This window comes from Lonchura striata, chromosome 6 (assembly GCF_046129695.1).
Source record: "Lonchura striata isolate bLonStr1 chromosome 6, bLonStr1.mat, whole genome shotgun sequence".
NCBI classification, from domain to species: domain Eukaryota; kingdom Metazoa; phylum Chordata; class Aves; order Passeriformes; family Estrildidae; genus Lonchura; species Lonchura striata.
In genome coordinates this window covers 52022195-52038032 of record NC_134608.1, presented here as the reverse complement: position 1 = coordinate 52038032, position 15838 = coordinate 52022195, and the positions used below count along the sequence as shown (strand labels likewise).

At 39.2% G+C, this 15838-nt stretch overlaps 1 protein-coding gene across 2 annotated transcripts in view; it reads right to left on the bottom strand.

Moving 5' to 3' along the window:
- Positions 1–15838, bottom strand: part of AMPD3 (adenosine monophosphate deaminase 3) — a 32865-nt gene that overhangs the window by 4070 nt on the left and 12957 nt on the right. For both annotated transcript variants that reach the window (XM_021529466.3, XM_021529464.2), the window contains exons 7-14: positions 9408–9602; positions 9029–9160; positions 7980–8143; positions 6695–6821; positions 5723–5886; positions 3565–3685; positions 1457–1630; positions 437–547 (exon numbers count right to left, since the gene is read on the bottom strand). In XM_021529466.3, the coding sequence (XP_021385141.2) occupies positions 437–547; positions 1457–1630; positions 3565–3685; positions 5723–5886; positions 6695–6821; positions 7980–8143; positions 9029–9160; positions 9408–9602 (1188 nt within the window). The remainder of the gene's footprint in view (positions 1–436; positions 548–1456; positions 1631–3564; positions 3686–5722; positions 5887–6694; positions 6822–7979; positions 8144–9028; positions 9161–9407; positions 9603–15838) is intronic.

The following is a 15838-nucleotide window of genomic DNA, read 5'->3' as shown; positions in this document are numbered from 1 at the left end:
GAATTTAATCTAATCTGACCACCAATCTAAATCAAGTATTTTCTGTAGTACTCCCTTTTAAGTAAAAAAACATGTCTTATGACAGGCAGTTTGTTTTTACTTAATGCTAAGACATGATGCAGAAAATCACTGGCAGAAGGATATCACCCAAATAATTAGAAATTTGTAACTGGAAGAAGAACTGAGTATAAACAGACATCTGGACTCTCTACATATTTTGAGAATTCCAAAACAAAGCTAATGGGGAAAAGTAATATTAATACTTTACTTGTAATGTAAGACTGCATAGCAGATAGTTTGTGACTATTTCTGGAAAAGAAGACAGGGATGTGCACAAATACATCACTAAGCACCTACTATTCAGTGTTCAGACTATTGACTTCTGGGTTCCTACTTGCCTTAAAACTCACAGGAGAGGTTTTCCAGCCATACTTACCTTATCTGACAATCCACTCTGTAGAACACTGTTTCTTGCTATTTCACACAAGTCACAAGTGCTTAGTTTCCACACCTGAGCTGCAATAGCATATTCTTCCATGAGAGCTTCCTGCAGCACCAAAATACATTAGATATTAAATTATATGTTAATAAGATATAAATGGGGATACATATAATTACTAATTAAGGATTTTATACATGCTCTTTAGACAGCTGTGAAAAATTAGAAGTTTGAAACTTTAAAATCACAACTACTATGAAAAGAATTGTTCATTTCAAATTTCCCAAGGACTACTGGTTAATAATTAATAGGCACTGGGTATCCAGTTAGCTTAGTCTAAGAAATTGCAGCCTGCAGTCCAGATCCTTGGAGGCATTTCTTAGGCAATTCCAAAAGAGCTCTCAGGGTACACAAACACCCTGGAGCACCCAGTTGTACCAGCCCGGGCTAAGGCTAGCAGGGCTCGGCTTGTCCTGGGATGCAGAGCTGAGTGACGGATGGGCCCCTCTGGGCACAGCATGGCTCAAAGCGGTGCCAGCCACAAACGAGGGCATCACAGCCAGTGACCAGGCATTCCTGTTCTGCCAGGCCACCCAAGGGCAGGAATCTGCTTCAGCTCACTGAGCAAGCAGCTCGTATGTCATCTTGAGATTCCACATCGTGTTTTTGTAATGTACTTCCCCAGATTTATTAGAGTAAGGAAACTGGACTTTCCTGGCACTCTAGAGGATTGTTTATGAAGGCTCAAACCTCCCTTCAGCCTCATCCTTCATTTTATACTTCAACAGCCAACACTGGAGAGGCAAGAGTACAAAAGAAACATAATTAGGAAATCAGACATTTCCTTCTGAAGCCCAACAGTGAGTAGTAGACAGAGAATGAGGAGGGAGAATGAATGAAGTGACTGAAAGACATGACACTATGTCCTAAGCAATGAAATAAAACAGCTTTCAGGTCATTCTGGACCCTTGTGGTGCTGTTGGCAAATTCAAACCTGGTGCTTTTTACAATTCCTACCTTTGTGTAATGAAACTGCATAGGATCATCTGTGGAGAGGGAGACGTGCAGGCCCTTATGGAGAAATTCCCGTAGTGGATTTTTGGAGTACTCCAGGAATAGGCTGTTGTTACTAAGTGGGGACATAGCAATGGGTATTTGTGCAAGATAATACAGATACTGGAGGACAGGACTCTGAAAAACAAAACACAGTATTTAATGGTACTATGGAGTAATGAAAAAGTGAGGATTTCCCTTGGATAAAATGAAAAAAACAGCACTGCAGGGAGAAAACCAAGATCAAAAAAATTAGGTTGACATTGAACCATGACTTCTGCAGGAAATACATGAAAGTCTGAATTTTAAATCTTACTGGTCTTTATAAAAATAATTTATGATCTTAAATGTAGGTGTCATCCTTTTAAAAATATGGTGACTAATATTTCTGTAGATTAGTAAGTATATATATGACCATTATGGGCACTGCATTTGATATCAGCTGCATACCTTCCCCCAAAACCTGAAAGTCACAGAAAACAGATGGGTAAGAACTGCTAAGCAATTTTTTATTTCCAAAGCTGCAGTCCAATAGATAAATTTTAGGAGCAAAAGAAGTTTTAATTTATGAACAGTCATGTGTTATTGTTGTAAATAATATAAATAATCTGTGATCACGTCATCTTTATGACTGTTTTGCCTTAGCCAACCTATGAACCTTGCAAGTGCCTTTATTACTGTTACTATTGTTAGTACCTGCTATGCCATCTTATCACACCAGGCCATGCAGGAGAGAAGAAAGAGGAGAATGCTTTGGTCACACACTGCTTTAGTGCTACTCTGTCTGGGTCTAATTTTATGACCAAATTATTCATGAGCATAGTATTGGACATGATTTTAGGTACATTTTTTCTTTGTTCTTGGTTATGTTGAAAAATATAGAGAACTTTCGAGCATTAACCAGAAAAAACTCACTTATAAGGGAACTCCTGAAATATTACAGTGTACTCAGCACAAGTCTGCCACCCACTGATCAATTATTTTAAATATGAAAAAGTGCCCTGAGGATGGGTTGAGTGATGATTTTCATTAACTAATGTGCCAGGAATGATAACATTTGTTCTGTCATAAAACATTTGTTCTATCTAAAATATTGTTGTGACAAACAGCTATGTTGAATTTCTTGATGAAAATAATCAAATCCTTGAAGAATTTCAGAAAGAACCTTGAAGAACAGAAATGACAATCAGAGAAAATGACCTTTGTAGAGAAAAAATGAGAGCTTTCCTTAAGTTCTTCTGGGACTAAACCAGAGAGCAGTAGCAAGTCTAAAGTTTTAAATTCTGTTCACGTAATTTTAACTCTGCTTGGAGTAACCAAAAATGGGTGCTGCCAAATCCTTGACATATCTGAACAGTTGATCTTCCTTCCCTGTGAAGACAAAGCTTTTTGTAGCTTAAGAACAGGAAGTTCATTTGAGCTTATTTATTTCATTGAATCATGAAATAATTTGGCTTGTAAAGGACCTTAGAGATCATCTGGTTCCAACCCCCAGCAATGGGCAGGGACACCTCCCACTAGACCAGGTAGTTCAAAGCCCCATCCAACTGGCCTGGAACACTTCAAGGGATGGGGCATCCACAGCTTCTGGGCAACCTGTGCCAGGGCCTCACCACCCTTACAGTAAAGAATTTCTTCCCAATATCTCATCTAAACCTACCCTCTTTCAACTCCCCCTTGTCCTGTCACTACCTTCCCTTGTGAAAAGTCCCTCTCCAGCTCTCCTGTAACCCCCATTTAGCTACTGGAATGTGCTAGAAGATCTCCCTGGAAGGTGCTAGAAGATCTCTCTCTCCCTTTTCCAGGCTGCACAACCCCAGTGCTCTCAGCCTTTCCTCACAGAAGAGGTGCTCCAGCCCTCTGAGCATCTTCATGGCCTCCTCTGGACTCCCTCCAGCAGGTCCACGTGTTGTGGTGCTGGGGGCGGGGGTCTGGGTGGAATTTCTGACCAAACTGAAGAGTTACTTATGCCTTGCTAAGAACGTAAATTAATGAAAAATGTCCATTTAGTGCCTTCTGTTTGAACCAGTGATGGTTGTCTGAGCACAGAGTGATTAGTTTAGGAGCAATACCTTCTTCAGGAGCAATCCATGAGAGATGTTGTCTGCTGTCAGAAAGGCAGAAACAAGGTGAGTGATAGACCCAGCTTCTCCACAGTGAGGTCGAAACAGGAAGGTGCACATGCCTCTTTCCCTGAAGAGATTAAAGCAAGTTTCACTTAAAAGAAAGCACTGTTCTTTATCTATTTGGTGTATAACTGCCAGTAATATGTGAATTTAAAAAGAAAAGTAAGTTACACATTCTCATACAGTTTGATGTGACATCTACCCAGGCCTACCTGTAGTGGGCTGCTCAAAAGGACAGGTCCCTCTATCCAAGGCCCTTCTACCCTTCTACCCTTCTACCACCAGACATATTTGTGGTTTCTTGCTTTCCTCAGTTACATCTCATTTAGCAATTGTCTACCCACGGGCAAACAGCTACTGAATGGATTTCAGTGGAGTTAACTGTCAGATGGAAAATTCAGTAAACCCATGCAACCTGTGGCTGCAGAATTCCTGATTCAAAATGAGGGAAGAAGGGGAAGCACATTGCCAAGAGTTAGCTAACAGTACCTAGTGTGATCAGAGCCTACCATCTCATCAGGTTAAGTGTAGCATAAAACCACACCTTCAGAAGTAGAGATGGTCTAGGAATGTTAGTTATTATACCAGACTTCCACTGTAATTTCCAGAATTATGTTATCACCTGTATTAAAAGTGATGCTGGGTTTGATGTTATAATGGACCCTGTTATTCAGTGCATACAAATGTCTCAGAAGTATTTGGAGGTAATGTTTAAAACACAATTTCAACAAGGAGTACTAGACTATAAGGCAATTCTAGGGTGGAAGTTAGTAAAATTTCTCCTGATGTAAGGATGTAGCCCATCCTCACTAATATTACCAAAAATATAAAACAGTCTTGTCAGGGCTGTGTTGACTTAAGCACTTGGATTAACAGGGTGAACAGTTAGTGACTCATTGTTGAATTCTGTCAGAATCTCAGCTATAAAGAATATTCAATGATTATCTGGGGACATTTTAATACAGTAGTCAAAATTATCTTGAGGTTAAAAAGAAATGCATTAGTTCTGGCAGAATCTCTCTTTGAACAGAAAAAGTATGTAGACTACAGAGAATGTAAAGGGAGTCAGGAGAAAGGGATGACTTTGCTATCTGCTGTACTGCATCTATTATAGAATTAAAACTAACAACTACACCTGATAGTTGCACATACAAGGTAATTTAAGGCATGTGTTTGCATTATGAATTTTGATTAAACAGGATGATAAAGAAATGCTTGAATTAGCAGTGAGGGAGAAGAAATAAATTTTGAATGCTAACTTGGATAAAACTGTAAAATGACAAATATGTGCACCTTCTGTAATAAATCCCCAACATGTTTTCTAAATAACTAAAATAACCTAAACAACTAAATGAAGTGAACCAAATCCTCTCAGGGTAAGTGATGACACTCTTAACATTAGTGGATAACCTTACACTGCCTCCACTGGAGTCAGTTGTGCAGGGCACTCAATGAGTCAACTGCAAATTTTGCAATATAGCTTCACATTGAATTTCAGGCTTTCCTGAGCCCGATGCCAAAATTTGCTCTGACAGTCTGATGTCACATAACTCCCTGCATTACTTGCCCAGACATTGGTCCTGAAGTTATAAAAATGAGTTGAGTCAAGAAGCCTGCTAAAGGAAGTTAGCTGGATGTGCAGTTTGTAATTGTGTCCTACTTGGTCTGTCTCTGAATGCAGCAGCCCCTAAGCCAGTGTGCCACAATATTACTTTGTGTCTCTTAAACTACCAGGAGATAGCCAGGCACCAAGAGGCAGGTACATCGTATTTGGGAATCTGCTGCAAAGCCAAGCAAAGGGCAATGAGTGTGTTTTTTGGGGTCCATTCTTTTGTTTCATTTGGTATATGCAGCTTTAAGGAGTTAAAAAAACCCAAACCACACAAAAACATCAAATCAAGGCATTAATCTGATGCCTCTGCAATTTCTGAATTTTTTGTTTTAATTAATTTTGTTACCAGTATTTTCAAAATATCTCAAGTACTCAACTCTGTAATACAAAATAACCCTTGCTTCAGAAGATCTGCAATCTAAAACACTGACAGTCTGAGAGAAAGCTACTGATTTTTCTGGGAGCTTATAAAATACAAAAGTGTCTACTTACCTCCTAAGATTGTTTAGCAACATGATGTTGACATACATATAATACAAATAATAGCTATATGGGGGATTCTTCTCACTGGTCCAGAGGTCAGGATTAAGGCTCTTGTCAGAGAACATATGGCCACTGTGTTTGGATTCATCATCAACACTGTCAAAGCCAGTCACCTGGTGGGAGAAGAAATTCACAGAAATAAGGGGCTTCAAGAAGCAAACTTCAGTGCCACTTAATCTTGCTTCCAGGACTTGTTTGAACAAGCCTCCAGTCTCTCCTCCTTAATTTCCATCCCTATCCTAGCAGTCCTGCTGCTCTGCATCCTACCATAGCATGCACACAGCAGGAATAACATGTTTTGTCAAAGTTTTACCCCATTTTTTTTTTCCTGAGACAAACAGGAAGCCCAGGTGCACAAAAGCCTTCAGCCTCCTGTGGAGGTTTACAGACCTGAAAAACTCCCTAAGATCCAGACTAGAATCCTTTGAACTCATCTGGTATCTTTGATAAGCAGCTGAAAGCAAGAGGTTCCCAGCAAACCTCAGAGCTGTGATCTGAGGCACGCTCAGAAATGTCTGTGTTAACCTTGTCCCAGCAGCTACATCCCCACTTCTCTCCTGAGATCCATCATGATCTACACAATGCTTCCTTCCAGCTGCCTCCTTTTTGGAGGCCAGTTCAGAAGCAGCTCAAAGTGCCCATCCTGGATGATGATGCACAAGAGCAAGCAAACATTTTTGGTAATTAATGAAATGACAAATAAATAGCTACTGAGCTTTTTCTGAGGAAATAAACAGGTTATGTGAGAATTGGACCTCACACAGACTTGTACTAAATTGTGTTTCAGGGCTTTGAAACAATAATAGGAGCAATCTGTGGAGAAGGAAGATTTTTTAGTATCTGGGAACAGCTATGGACCAAAAAAAATATGAGTAGTAGAGGATCCATTTCATGTGAGGAAGAAAACCCAAACATACTTACATATTTGAGGAATAGGTGCAATTCTTTGTGGTCTTTGGGATTGATTGTTGCTTCAAACAAAGGTACAAAGATGTTCTCCAACATCTTCCCAAAACTAGGCAGAATATTTTTAGACCTAAATATGTCACTGAAGGGGAAAAAATAGACACATTCTTTAATAAGCTTGTATTGTCCTTCACTTTTGTATTTTTTGTTATCTGTGTACATTCTAGAGCTCCAGTTCCACCAGGATTCAGAAATTCAAAGTTTATGTCAGGGCAGATTGTCTCTGTGCTCTGTTTCCTGCACTGCCAGGCACTCTGCTTCATCCAGGCTCTGCTGAAGCTCTCAAGTGCTCCAAAAATAGAGACAGCATGCAGGGGGAGATGCTGCCTCAGAGCAGTGACTCTGTCCTTTACAGACATCCGTGTACTACCAGGGGAGATAACGAGCTACCTCTCGTGAAGGATTCTGTTTCCTAAAGCTGTAACTACTCCAAATGAAAGTAGAATGCTGTGCTTTAGTGAGCCTTTCAGAAAAGAGGGATAGTACTTCCATGTGACACTAAGTGCATGGCTTATTCCAAGTGCTGACTGTGCCATGCATGTCAGAAATTGCTATGGAAGAAATTAAAGGAGAGAACTTTCTCCCCAGTGAAAAGTACACTCTGGGGGATACATGTGACTGTGATAGCTCCTTCTCTACTCATACCCCAACTGTGACATTTCAAAACATAAAGCTCAGCTATTAACTCTGACAAAATTATCAGGGGAGACTGTATTACAACACACAGTATTGGAAACAAAGAAATGAAGTCCCAAAGGATGCTTAAAAACTAAGAAGATCCTGACAAGGATTTAAGTTTGGAAATCATCAGTCTGGGTTGTTTCCAAGTTCACTGTCATTTAGTCACTAATCTTGATGATAACAGTTTGACAGAGCATTTTCTATTTATTCATGAAATTCAAGAGTTGATTTATTCTTATTACTAAATTGTATTTTAATTGGTCTTTGAATGCAGATTGATTTCACCCAGTTGTAATTTTTGGTTTCAGTGTCTTCAGACTTCCAGATAATTCACAGTTGTTTTGAATAGCTTCATAAAGAGTAGATTCAATCCCCAACTCCTTTCTTCCACCCCCAGACTGTCAGAAAAACTGCACCAATGGTCAAAAATATATCTCCCAAGCTATTGCTTATAAATAGAACTACAGGACAGCTAATAAGCCATCTAAATATTATCAGAAATTAAGTCAGTGGTATGATTTCAAACTATTAAGATTACCAAGAGCTCCTGATTACTTACTAGATTCTGGGAACCTGAATTATCCAGCGCATATTAGGGGAATAAACTTTATGCTTAATGAACCATTTTGCCAAGTTCAGCCATTCATCTGGAGACCGTCCATAAATGGATAAGCGGGGTTCTGTGTACTGGTACTTACTTTCTTCTAGTTCACGGGCTACTTCCTAGTAAGTAATAAATATATTTGCTTTAATATGGACACTGAGATCATCTACAGCTAGAAATATATTTATCATTGCATTTTCCTCAGAGCAGACATAACTGTATTGGCACCCTTCAAAGATAAAGGGAATCTTTTGTCTTTCAAGTCATTATTTTATTTTAGGCATCTAAATACTCTACTGGCAAGCTAGCTCAAATATTATATGAGTATAACTTAACTGTACATATAACTGGGAATAACTCTAAATCCTCCTTTTAGAGGACAATGTTCTTGTGCAGTCATTACTAGCACCTTTGACAGACCTACATTTAAGATAGATAAATCAGATTTAGACTATTTAAACTACAGCAAATGTCTACATAAAATACATAGAACAATGGAGAATCTGACCCAGAATCTGTGGTAGTAAGCAGTTTTACAGCAATTAATTTTAGACAATACTTTTGTATATTCAAGAAGAGTTGACAATCACTACATCACAAAAACTACCTATTTTTTTCTTCTAAGAAAATAATTTGAAGCCTGTTGCATGCATGTGCAGATTTATGCAGAGGCACTTCTCTAGCTCCTCCTTCCCTAGCAACTACCAGTAGCCAACTAAATCCTAACAAAATATTAAACCAGTGAATTGACCCTCAGCTGCTCTCCATTAGTTTAAAACTATCCACAACTCAGCTTTGAACTCATACACAGCTTATGTGTATAAAACTATTCAGAAAGCAGCAGGGACTGGCTTAGCTGAGATTCTCCTCTGAGGAATTGCTGGAGCAAGCACAATACTTGGAATCACTTAACCATAGTGTTAGGCCTGTATACAATTATGACATCACAAATCTATTACAAACCTCCATTTCTTTACAGCTGGAAAAGCTTGAAACTTATTTACCTTGACCATACGAGCAAAGTATTCACCACCAATATAGTTCTCAGTCTTCAAATACAAGTCCCTCAGCTCACTGGCACCAACTGGATTGTACTTGGAATTGAATTTGTCAAATCGATGGAATGTTTGACGTCCCTGGAAGAGGAAAAAAACCCAAATAACTGTACTTTTAAGAACACACAATAGTTCATAAATTAAACTGCCCAGCATTAAAAGGCACAAAAAAGAAAAATCCTGTGATAACTTCTTTCAAACATGCACTGTAATGCATGAAGTCAAATTCTGATTTTGTAAGTCATCATGCAAACATGGTAGGAATTAGAATTTTACACTTGGAAAAGTTAGCTTTTTCCCATTTGTATTGTCATTTCACTAGACTTACTGCATGGACATCTAAAGAGTCTACAGTGAGGTCATAGGGGTCCATGTGAAGGCTTTCGAAGACTTGCTTTAAAGTCATCTTCTTGCCTTTTTTCTCTGCAACAATCCTGTCGGGCTCTGTTTGATAGGTGTGCTTAATAAACCTCAGTAAGTGCTTCTGGTTCATGCACGCAGCAGCATGGATGTGAGTGTCAACCTGAAATGAAAAGATTATTTATGCTTATCATTCATCTACATAGACTTAATCAGCAAAGATCTATGTCACTGACAACACTAAAGCCTTCTAAAATATTCCTTAAGTATGGATTAGTGCCTAAGCAAATCAAAATGTTTCGGTATCCTGAGATTTTGATTTTGGTAGAATCACTCAGTAAGCAGAACTGTAAGTAAAGTACCCCTCAGTTAGTAGTTTCATATTTAAATAGGAAAACTTTCAGCAAGATACATTCCAAGTGCTAATCACTGATCCTGGGTTCAGATTAAACTTGGTACTTCCTTTAAGGAGACTCTGACCCCTTAGTATCCTTTTACTTAATTAATGAATCAACAATGCCTCTCTAGCTATAGACTGTGGTTATAATTATCCTCATTGACTGAAGGGACTTGGAATTCTCAGCCATTTCCAAAAGCAGAATTCATTTTTGTATTTCAAGTACATGAAACATCTTAGGTCACTAGAACTGAGGAATATACACGTGAGGTTTTTGTCACCATTTTTTCTAAGTTTAATTATAATACAGCAACTCATAATGCTGAGAGACTTTTCAGATCTCTTTTCTTAGATCTTTTCACACAGTAAGGGAAGTGCAAGTTCACAGAAGGGCTGAGAGTACTCCTTCAGGTTTTGTTGAAAAAAGAAAGTATTGACAAGAAACAAACTATTTCCACAGGTCTGCTTTGCTTTTGCTCAGAAGTTTGCACTGCTACCTGAGCACCCTCTATTGGAATACAATCCAAAGAGACAACTCAGAACATCTGGGGGTTGGTTGTCATGTAAGTTTTCCCTGTGTAAGTCATTAGCAACACTAAAAGAACTTCTCAAATAAACCAAATACTCTGATAAGCCAGCTGTAAGAAGTCACTGAACTAAAAGTCTGAAAGGACTCTCATGTAGGACTCCTCTGTCCAGGAAGCTGCAAACATGGGCACAACAAAGTGAGCCCAAGGCATTCCCTGTTGTGCAGTGACTCTGCAGTTTCACATTCTACCAACAGAATTAATCAACATCCTTATCTGCTTTTAAAGATCAGCAGGAAACATATCACAGAACACATGAATAAGCCACCCTCCTGCAGTGTAAACCTGGGTTTATGCCATGACATCCAGGGCACAGGAATGCCACTGCTTCACTTGGCACCTGGAGTCATTTTATTTGCATGTTACATATATACAAGTTGTTGCAGCGTCTCCCTGTGAATGTCAGTAGCATAAATAAAGACCAGGACATAAAACTGAAACCTAAACACTTAACTGTTAATCACTGCCTAATTCAAATATACCAGACACATTAAAGCTAAATAAAAAAGCAAGAAACATATTGCTGACTCAAAGTACAGAACATAAAGTACATTATTAATGCACAGGAAACAATGCTGTGTGTAAACAGTAAACATACCTCCACACAATGTATTCTCACCCTCCTCAGAGTATTTGTATAGATATTTGAGCCCAAGTGCATTTTATACATGTGCTTACTCAGGTTAATATACATACTCTGGGTTAGGCACTAATGTTGTTTACTGTAAACTCTTCCTGGAACACTGAAATACTACTAGGCTTGGTCAGCTTGTATAGGACAGTGAACAGCGTTACCAGGCTCTAAATGCTAATGAAAAACAAGTAATAAACAGAGAATAGAGGTGTAGGGACCCTGAAGAAGTGTAGTTTATTTAATTTCAGAATGCAGTGGTTCCAGTAATGGCTTAGCTACTAGAATTAATGAGTCTTGAAAAAAGTCAGAACAAAACAAGACACAGCACTTCCTCCTTATGTAAATCAGCATGAATTCACTGCTGTTAGGAGGACAAGGATGGAAAGCAAGGAGGCTTTTTGTTTCTTTTGTTTACTTGTTTGCAAATATCACATTGCTTTTAAAATCCTGCTTCCTGTTGAGAAGTAATTCTCTAGAATGTGCCTTTGCTATTCAGTGAGCTCCATTGACATCTTCTCTAGTCCCCACAAACACATCACAGACAGCCCTAGAGCTGAGTAAACCACAGCAGGTTTATTCTGAGAACATAAATCTGCCTTTATACACACACACACACACACACACACACACATATATATATATATACATACAATTTTTTTACCCTCTCATTCAACCTAAACATACATATCTGCCAAAAGTTAAGAGACCTTTCTGGAATCTTCTTCATTTCTTCATGCTGTTTCCATAGAATATTCACTACTTTAGTGACCTTTTTTTACTACCCAGTATAATGTGACCTTTAAGCACGCAGCAACTTCAGTAACCAAAGTCATAAAAGACTCAAGTCTAAAATCATAAGAGAATCACATAGCTTTTCTTCTTTATTGTTTTTTAAGCATAAATGCAACTTTTTGGAAGGTTTTAAGGACTTGAGCTTGAGCTACCCTAGCATATAGTGTGTATGCTCTTGTACATTTTTACCATGTAGGGTGCAATCCTAACTAAATGAAGTATCTGAACACAGAACCCTTAGATAGAGCTTAGGTGGGCTGACTGGTTAGGCAGATTATAGTCATTATTATTATGTGAAATGTTATGCTAAAATATAGTTATTAATTTTATTGTTATTTATTATGAAATGCTTCTACTAAAACAATTTGAACAGACTGAATTCATACAAGGGTGACAAATATCCCCTTTGCCTCCTTCCTCCCCCCCAAAGAAAAGACAAAGCCACTCCCAGTTTAAGATGTCACTATTTTGTTCTTCATACAATACATAAATAAGCTGATGCTTTTCTGGACCATGAGTAACACACCCCCACCACAACGTTTATTTGTTTCTATTTGCAAACATCCTCCTTGCATTTTCAAATTTACTATAGTGCCATTCCAGCCCAGTTTCTCCTTGGTTCTCCCTTAACCAGATTTCCTGTTGCACTGCTTATTGTCCCCTCCCCCAGCAGAAAACCTTTCATTCAAGGTCACATTAATCTTCAATGGAAAGAAAAACAGAATAACTGACAGAAGCCTGTCTTAAAACACAGTTTTATACCTTCAGTGAATTCACCCTTGTAACAAATGGAAACAGTTGTTTACATAAAGGTTAAATTCTTGTAATTCCATCATTCAAGCAATGGTGGACATCAGCTTTCTTGCACTTAAAAGGGTGGTAGAATTCCCTTCACTCAGCAATCCTCCAGGCTTTCTTTCTCTGCAGATTCCTACGGTGTACAGCTTACAGCCTGAAGGAGTTCGGAGTTCTCATTGCCCTGTACATCTAACCAGCACCAGCCTCCCTAAACTACTCTGCCTCCTCCCTTTTCTTCCTTCATTCCTTCTCTTTCCTTCCACTGTCACTCAGATCTCCACAAAACCTCCATCTCAGATCTGATTTATAGATGTTTATCTGTGCATATCACAGACAGTGCTGCACTGAATTGGGCATATGAGCTAGTTCAGTGATAAGTGAAAAATGCAGCAAAAAGAAATGCCAAGGCCAGCCCTTTTAATAACACTGAACTTTTCCAGTGCCTAGATTAGTAGTATCCACAGGTGTAAACTGCCACATTTTCTAAACACATACAATTACATTTGTAAATACTTCTAACCCAATAGCTATGGGCTGCATGAACTTGACACTGAGTCCTCTGCAGGCTTTACTTCAGTGCTGAATTGAAGGGAAATCATTCCTCATCCCACTGCTAGATCCCTGCTTGTCAATACATTCAAACTTCATCAGCTTTCTGATAGGATGCAAAGCTCTATACAGTGGGATTGATTTTCTCCTTGCAGTTCTTTAACAGGCATGAGAGGCAGAGACACAAAATACTTTGTCCTTGGGTAGTGCAGGAATGCTCCTGGCAGCAGAAATATTCCCTAGAGCTGTGCAGAGCTCCTCAGCAGCTTGTCTAATTCATATTTATACCATGCAGAGCAACCTAGAAACCAGGAGAGATGAGAAGAGAATCCCTGCGTATCCAGCTTCTTGTTTGGCTGCAGAATCCAACCCAAGTGTTTGTATTGACACAAATACAGAAATACACTGCTGTAAAGAGAAAATCTCTTGTTCTGTTCTTTTAATTACTAAAAGAAAGGACAGGAAAAGCTTTTTTTATGGTCTCAACAGAAGTTTTGCATTATAATCATTGATGCCTTTGCACCTGATCATATTTTGTGCTCACTTGCAAGACTGAGGGCAAGAATTTGCCTCAGCATCTTTGCAAGGCAGGAGGGGACAAGCCGCACTCAGAGCTTTGAAAGCACAACAGCCAGCTTTGCTGCCAGCTAACTGTGGTAAGGCACAATTCAATGTCATGCTGAAGGGGCATTCCCTCTGGATCTGATGCTAACCCCTAAGTCTTCATGTTTGCTGTCGTTTTGGTTTATATGATGAAATTATTTCATCACCAAAGTCAGTTAAGTAGCTTCTGGGGGAAACAAAAGAAACATAAAAACAAGCAAACTTAGGATGAATCAAAGTTCAGAGAAGTTATGGTATAGGTTCACCATTCACTCACAAGGCTTGTAATGAAACGTTTAAAAAGCAGACATCTGCTAATTTCATTATTTTTTGAGATCTCTAGAATTTAGTAGCATTTAACCCCACTCTTAACTTTCTTTCTTACAAGTACAACCAGTGGTATATTAACTCTTTGGTCTTAAAAACCAGCTAGAATTTACTTCCTCTTTGCCTAACCAATAAGTAAAAAAATAAAAATTCATTGCACCGCCCTCATCCAACAGATGTCACAGCAGCAGCCAGCTGTTGCAGTAGAGCATTCAGCAGGGCTGTGAATACACAAACTGCATTCTCCCATGCACAGCTCCCTACACAAGGTTGGGCACCTGCACTAGTAAACCTGCAGGCAGGAGAATATGATGTGTAAAAGTCACTGCTAGGACACAGCCTCAGGTATGGTTTGCTGACACACTGAAATAGTGGCTACAGAAAGAAAGAATATCCAAAGAGGCTTAGACTGTGATTTTTATTTCTTTAGAAACTGTATCAAAGCTATTTGCAGTGAAGGACACCTGCCAATTCAGTACATCAATATCCATTACAAAGGTAGCAAATAATGTTAGGTAAAAAAATCTGGCTTCACCTAAAAAAAAAAAAAGTGGCTGCTCTGAATTATCTGAGGCTATTGGACACAGAGACACCCTGGTATACCAAGGTTAAAACTCAGTTCTGAGTTTGTGTATCATAGAGATAAACTGGTTCCTTAATTTCATTCTTCATGTACACAGTGTTATATGGGAAACATGTGTTGCCTGCACTTTGCTGTGCATCAACTGGAGGACATGAGGAATCCTGCTGAGGGCAGACTCAAGAGTCTCCTCTGAAGTTAGTGTTTTCTCACAGACATCTGTGAGAGAACCAAGGGGAGCCAGCCATGCTTTCTCACCATCTGTGGGTTCTTGTCTGTCTACAGAAATACCTGTGTCCTTAGTAAAGGACAATTTTCCAGGTCCAGCTTGCAAAACTGTGCAAAACATATCTTGGGCTGCATTCCAGTTAAGTTCAATATGCAAGATAAAAACATGCATGTCCCTTATTTAAGATGAGCCTTATGCTCATAATTATGGGTTTTAAGAATAGATGGTCTCACAGGAGAACTCCTATTAAATCAGGAAAAGCAAGGAAGGAGGCAGGGGAAAACCAGGTTTAGTTGTCATGCTAGCAATTAATCCTGGCCAGCTTTCTACCGCACCTTTCTAAATGCAGCAGTACACGTTCACTGCCTGACCTCGCCGCTCCATTCATATCTGTTCTAATTTGGGCATTTTCCATCCGTTACTTTGGCTCTTTCATATAAGCAGCTTGTACCAGGATCTTCACACTTGTGTCAAAGGGATGTGATACACAACTTCACCAACAGCCTTGGGAAGGTGAATCTTGTTCCTTGCTTTCCTTGTGAGCAGTAAGCACTTCTTAGGCTTGACTTAACAGAGAGACATCCTGAAAACACAGGCTGAGAAGTGTGGATTTCAAATATTTCACTGCTCATACTGTTATTAGCAAGGAAGAACTTCAGAGAAGTTCTAGCTCCAAACATTACAGGGGTTAGCAAGACACAGGGAAAACAAGATTACCTGGGGGCTTACAGGAATTGTACCTACAATGCAGTTTACTTTCCAGAGTGCTTCGGAAAAATACTACCTGTGAGCTTGCTTCATAAAAATACTTTAAGCAAGATGAGCTCTGTGCAGCAGGAATTTTTCAACCAGTACCTGGCAGAAGGAATTGTCTTTGGCAGAGCAGAGCAGGCTGGTTCCAGC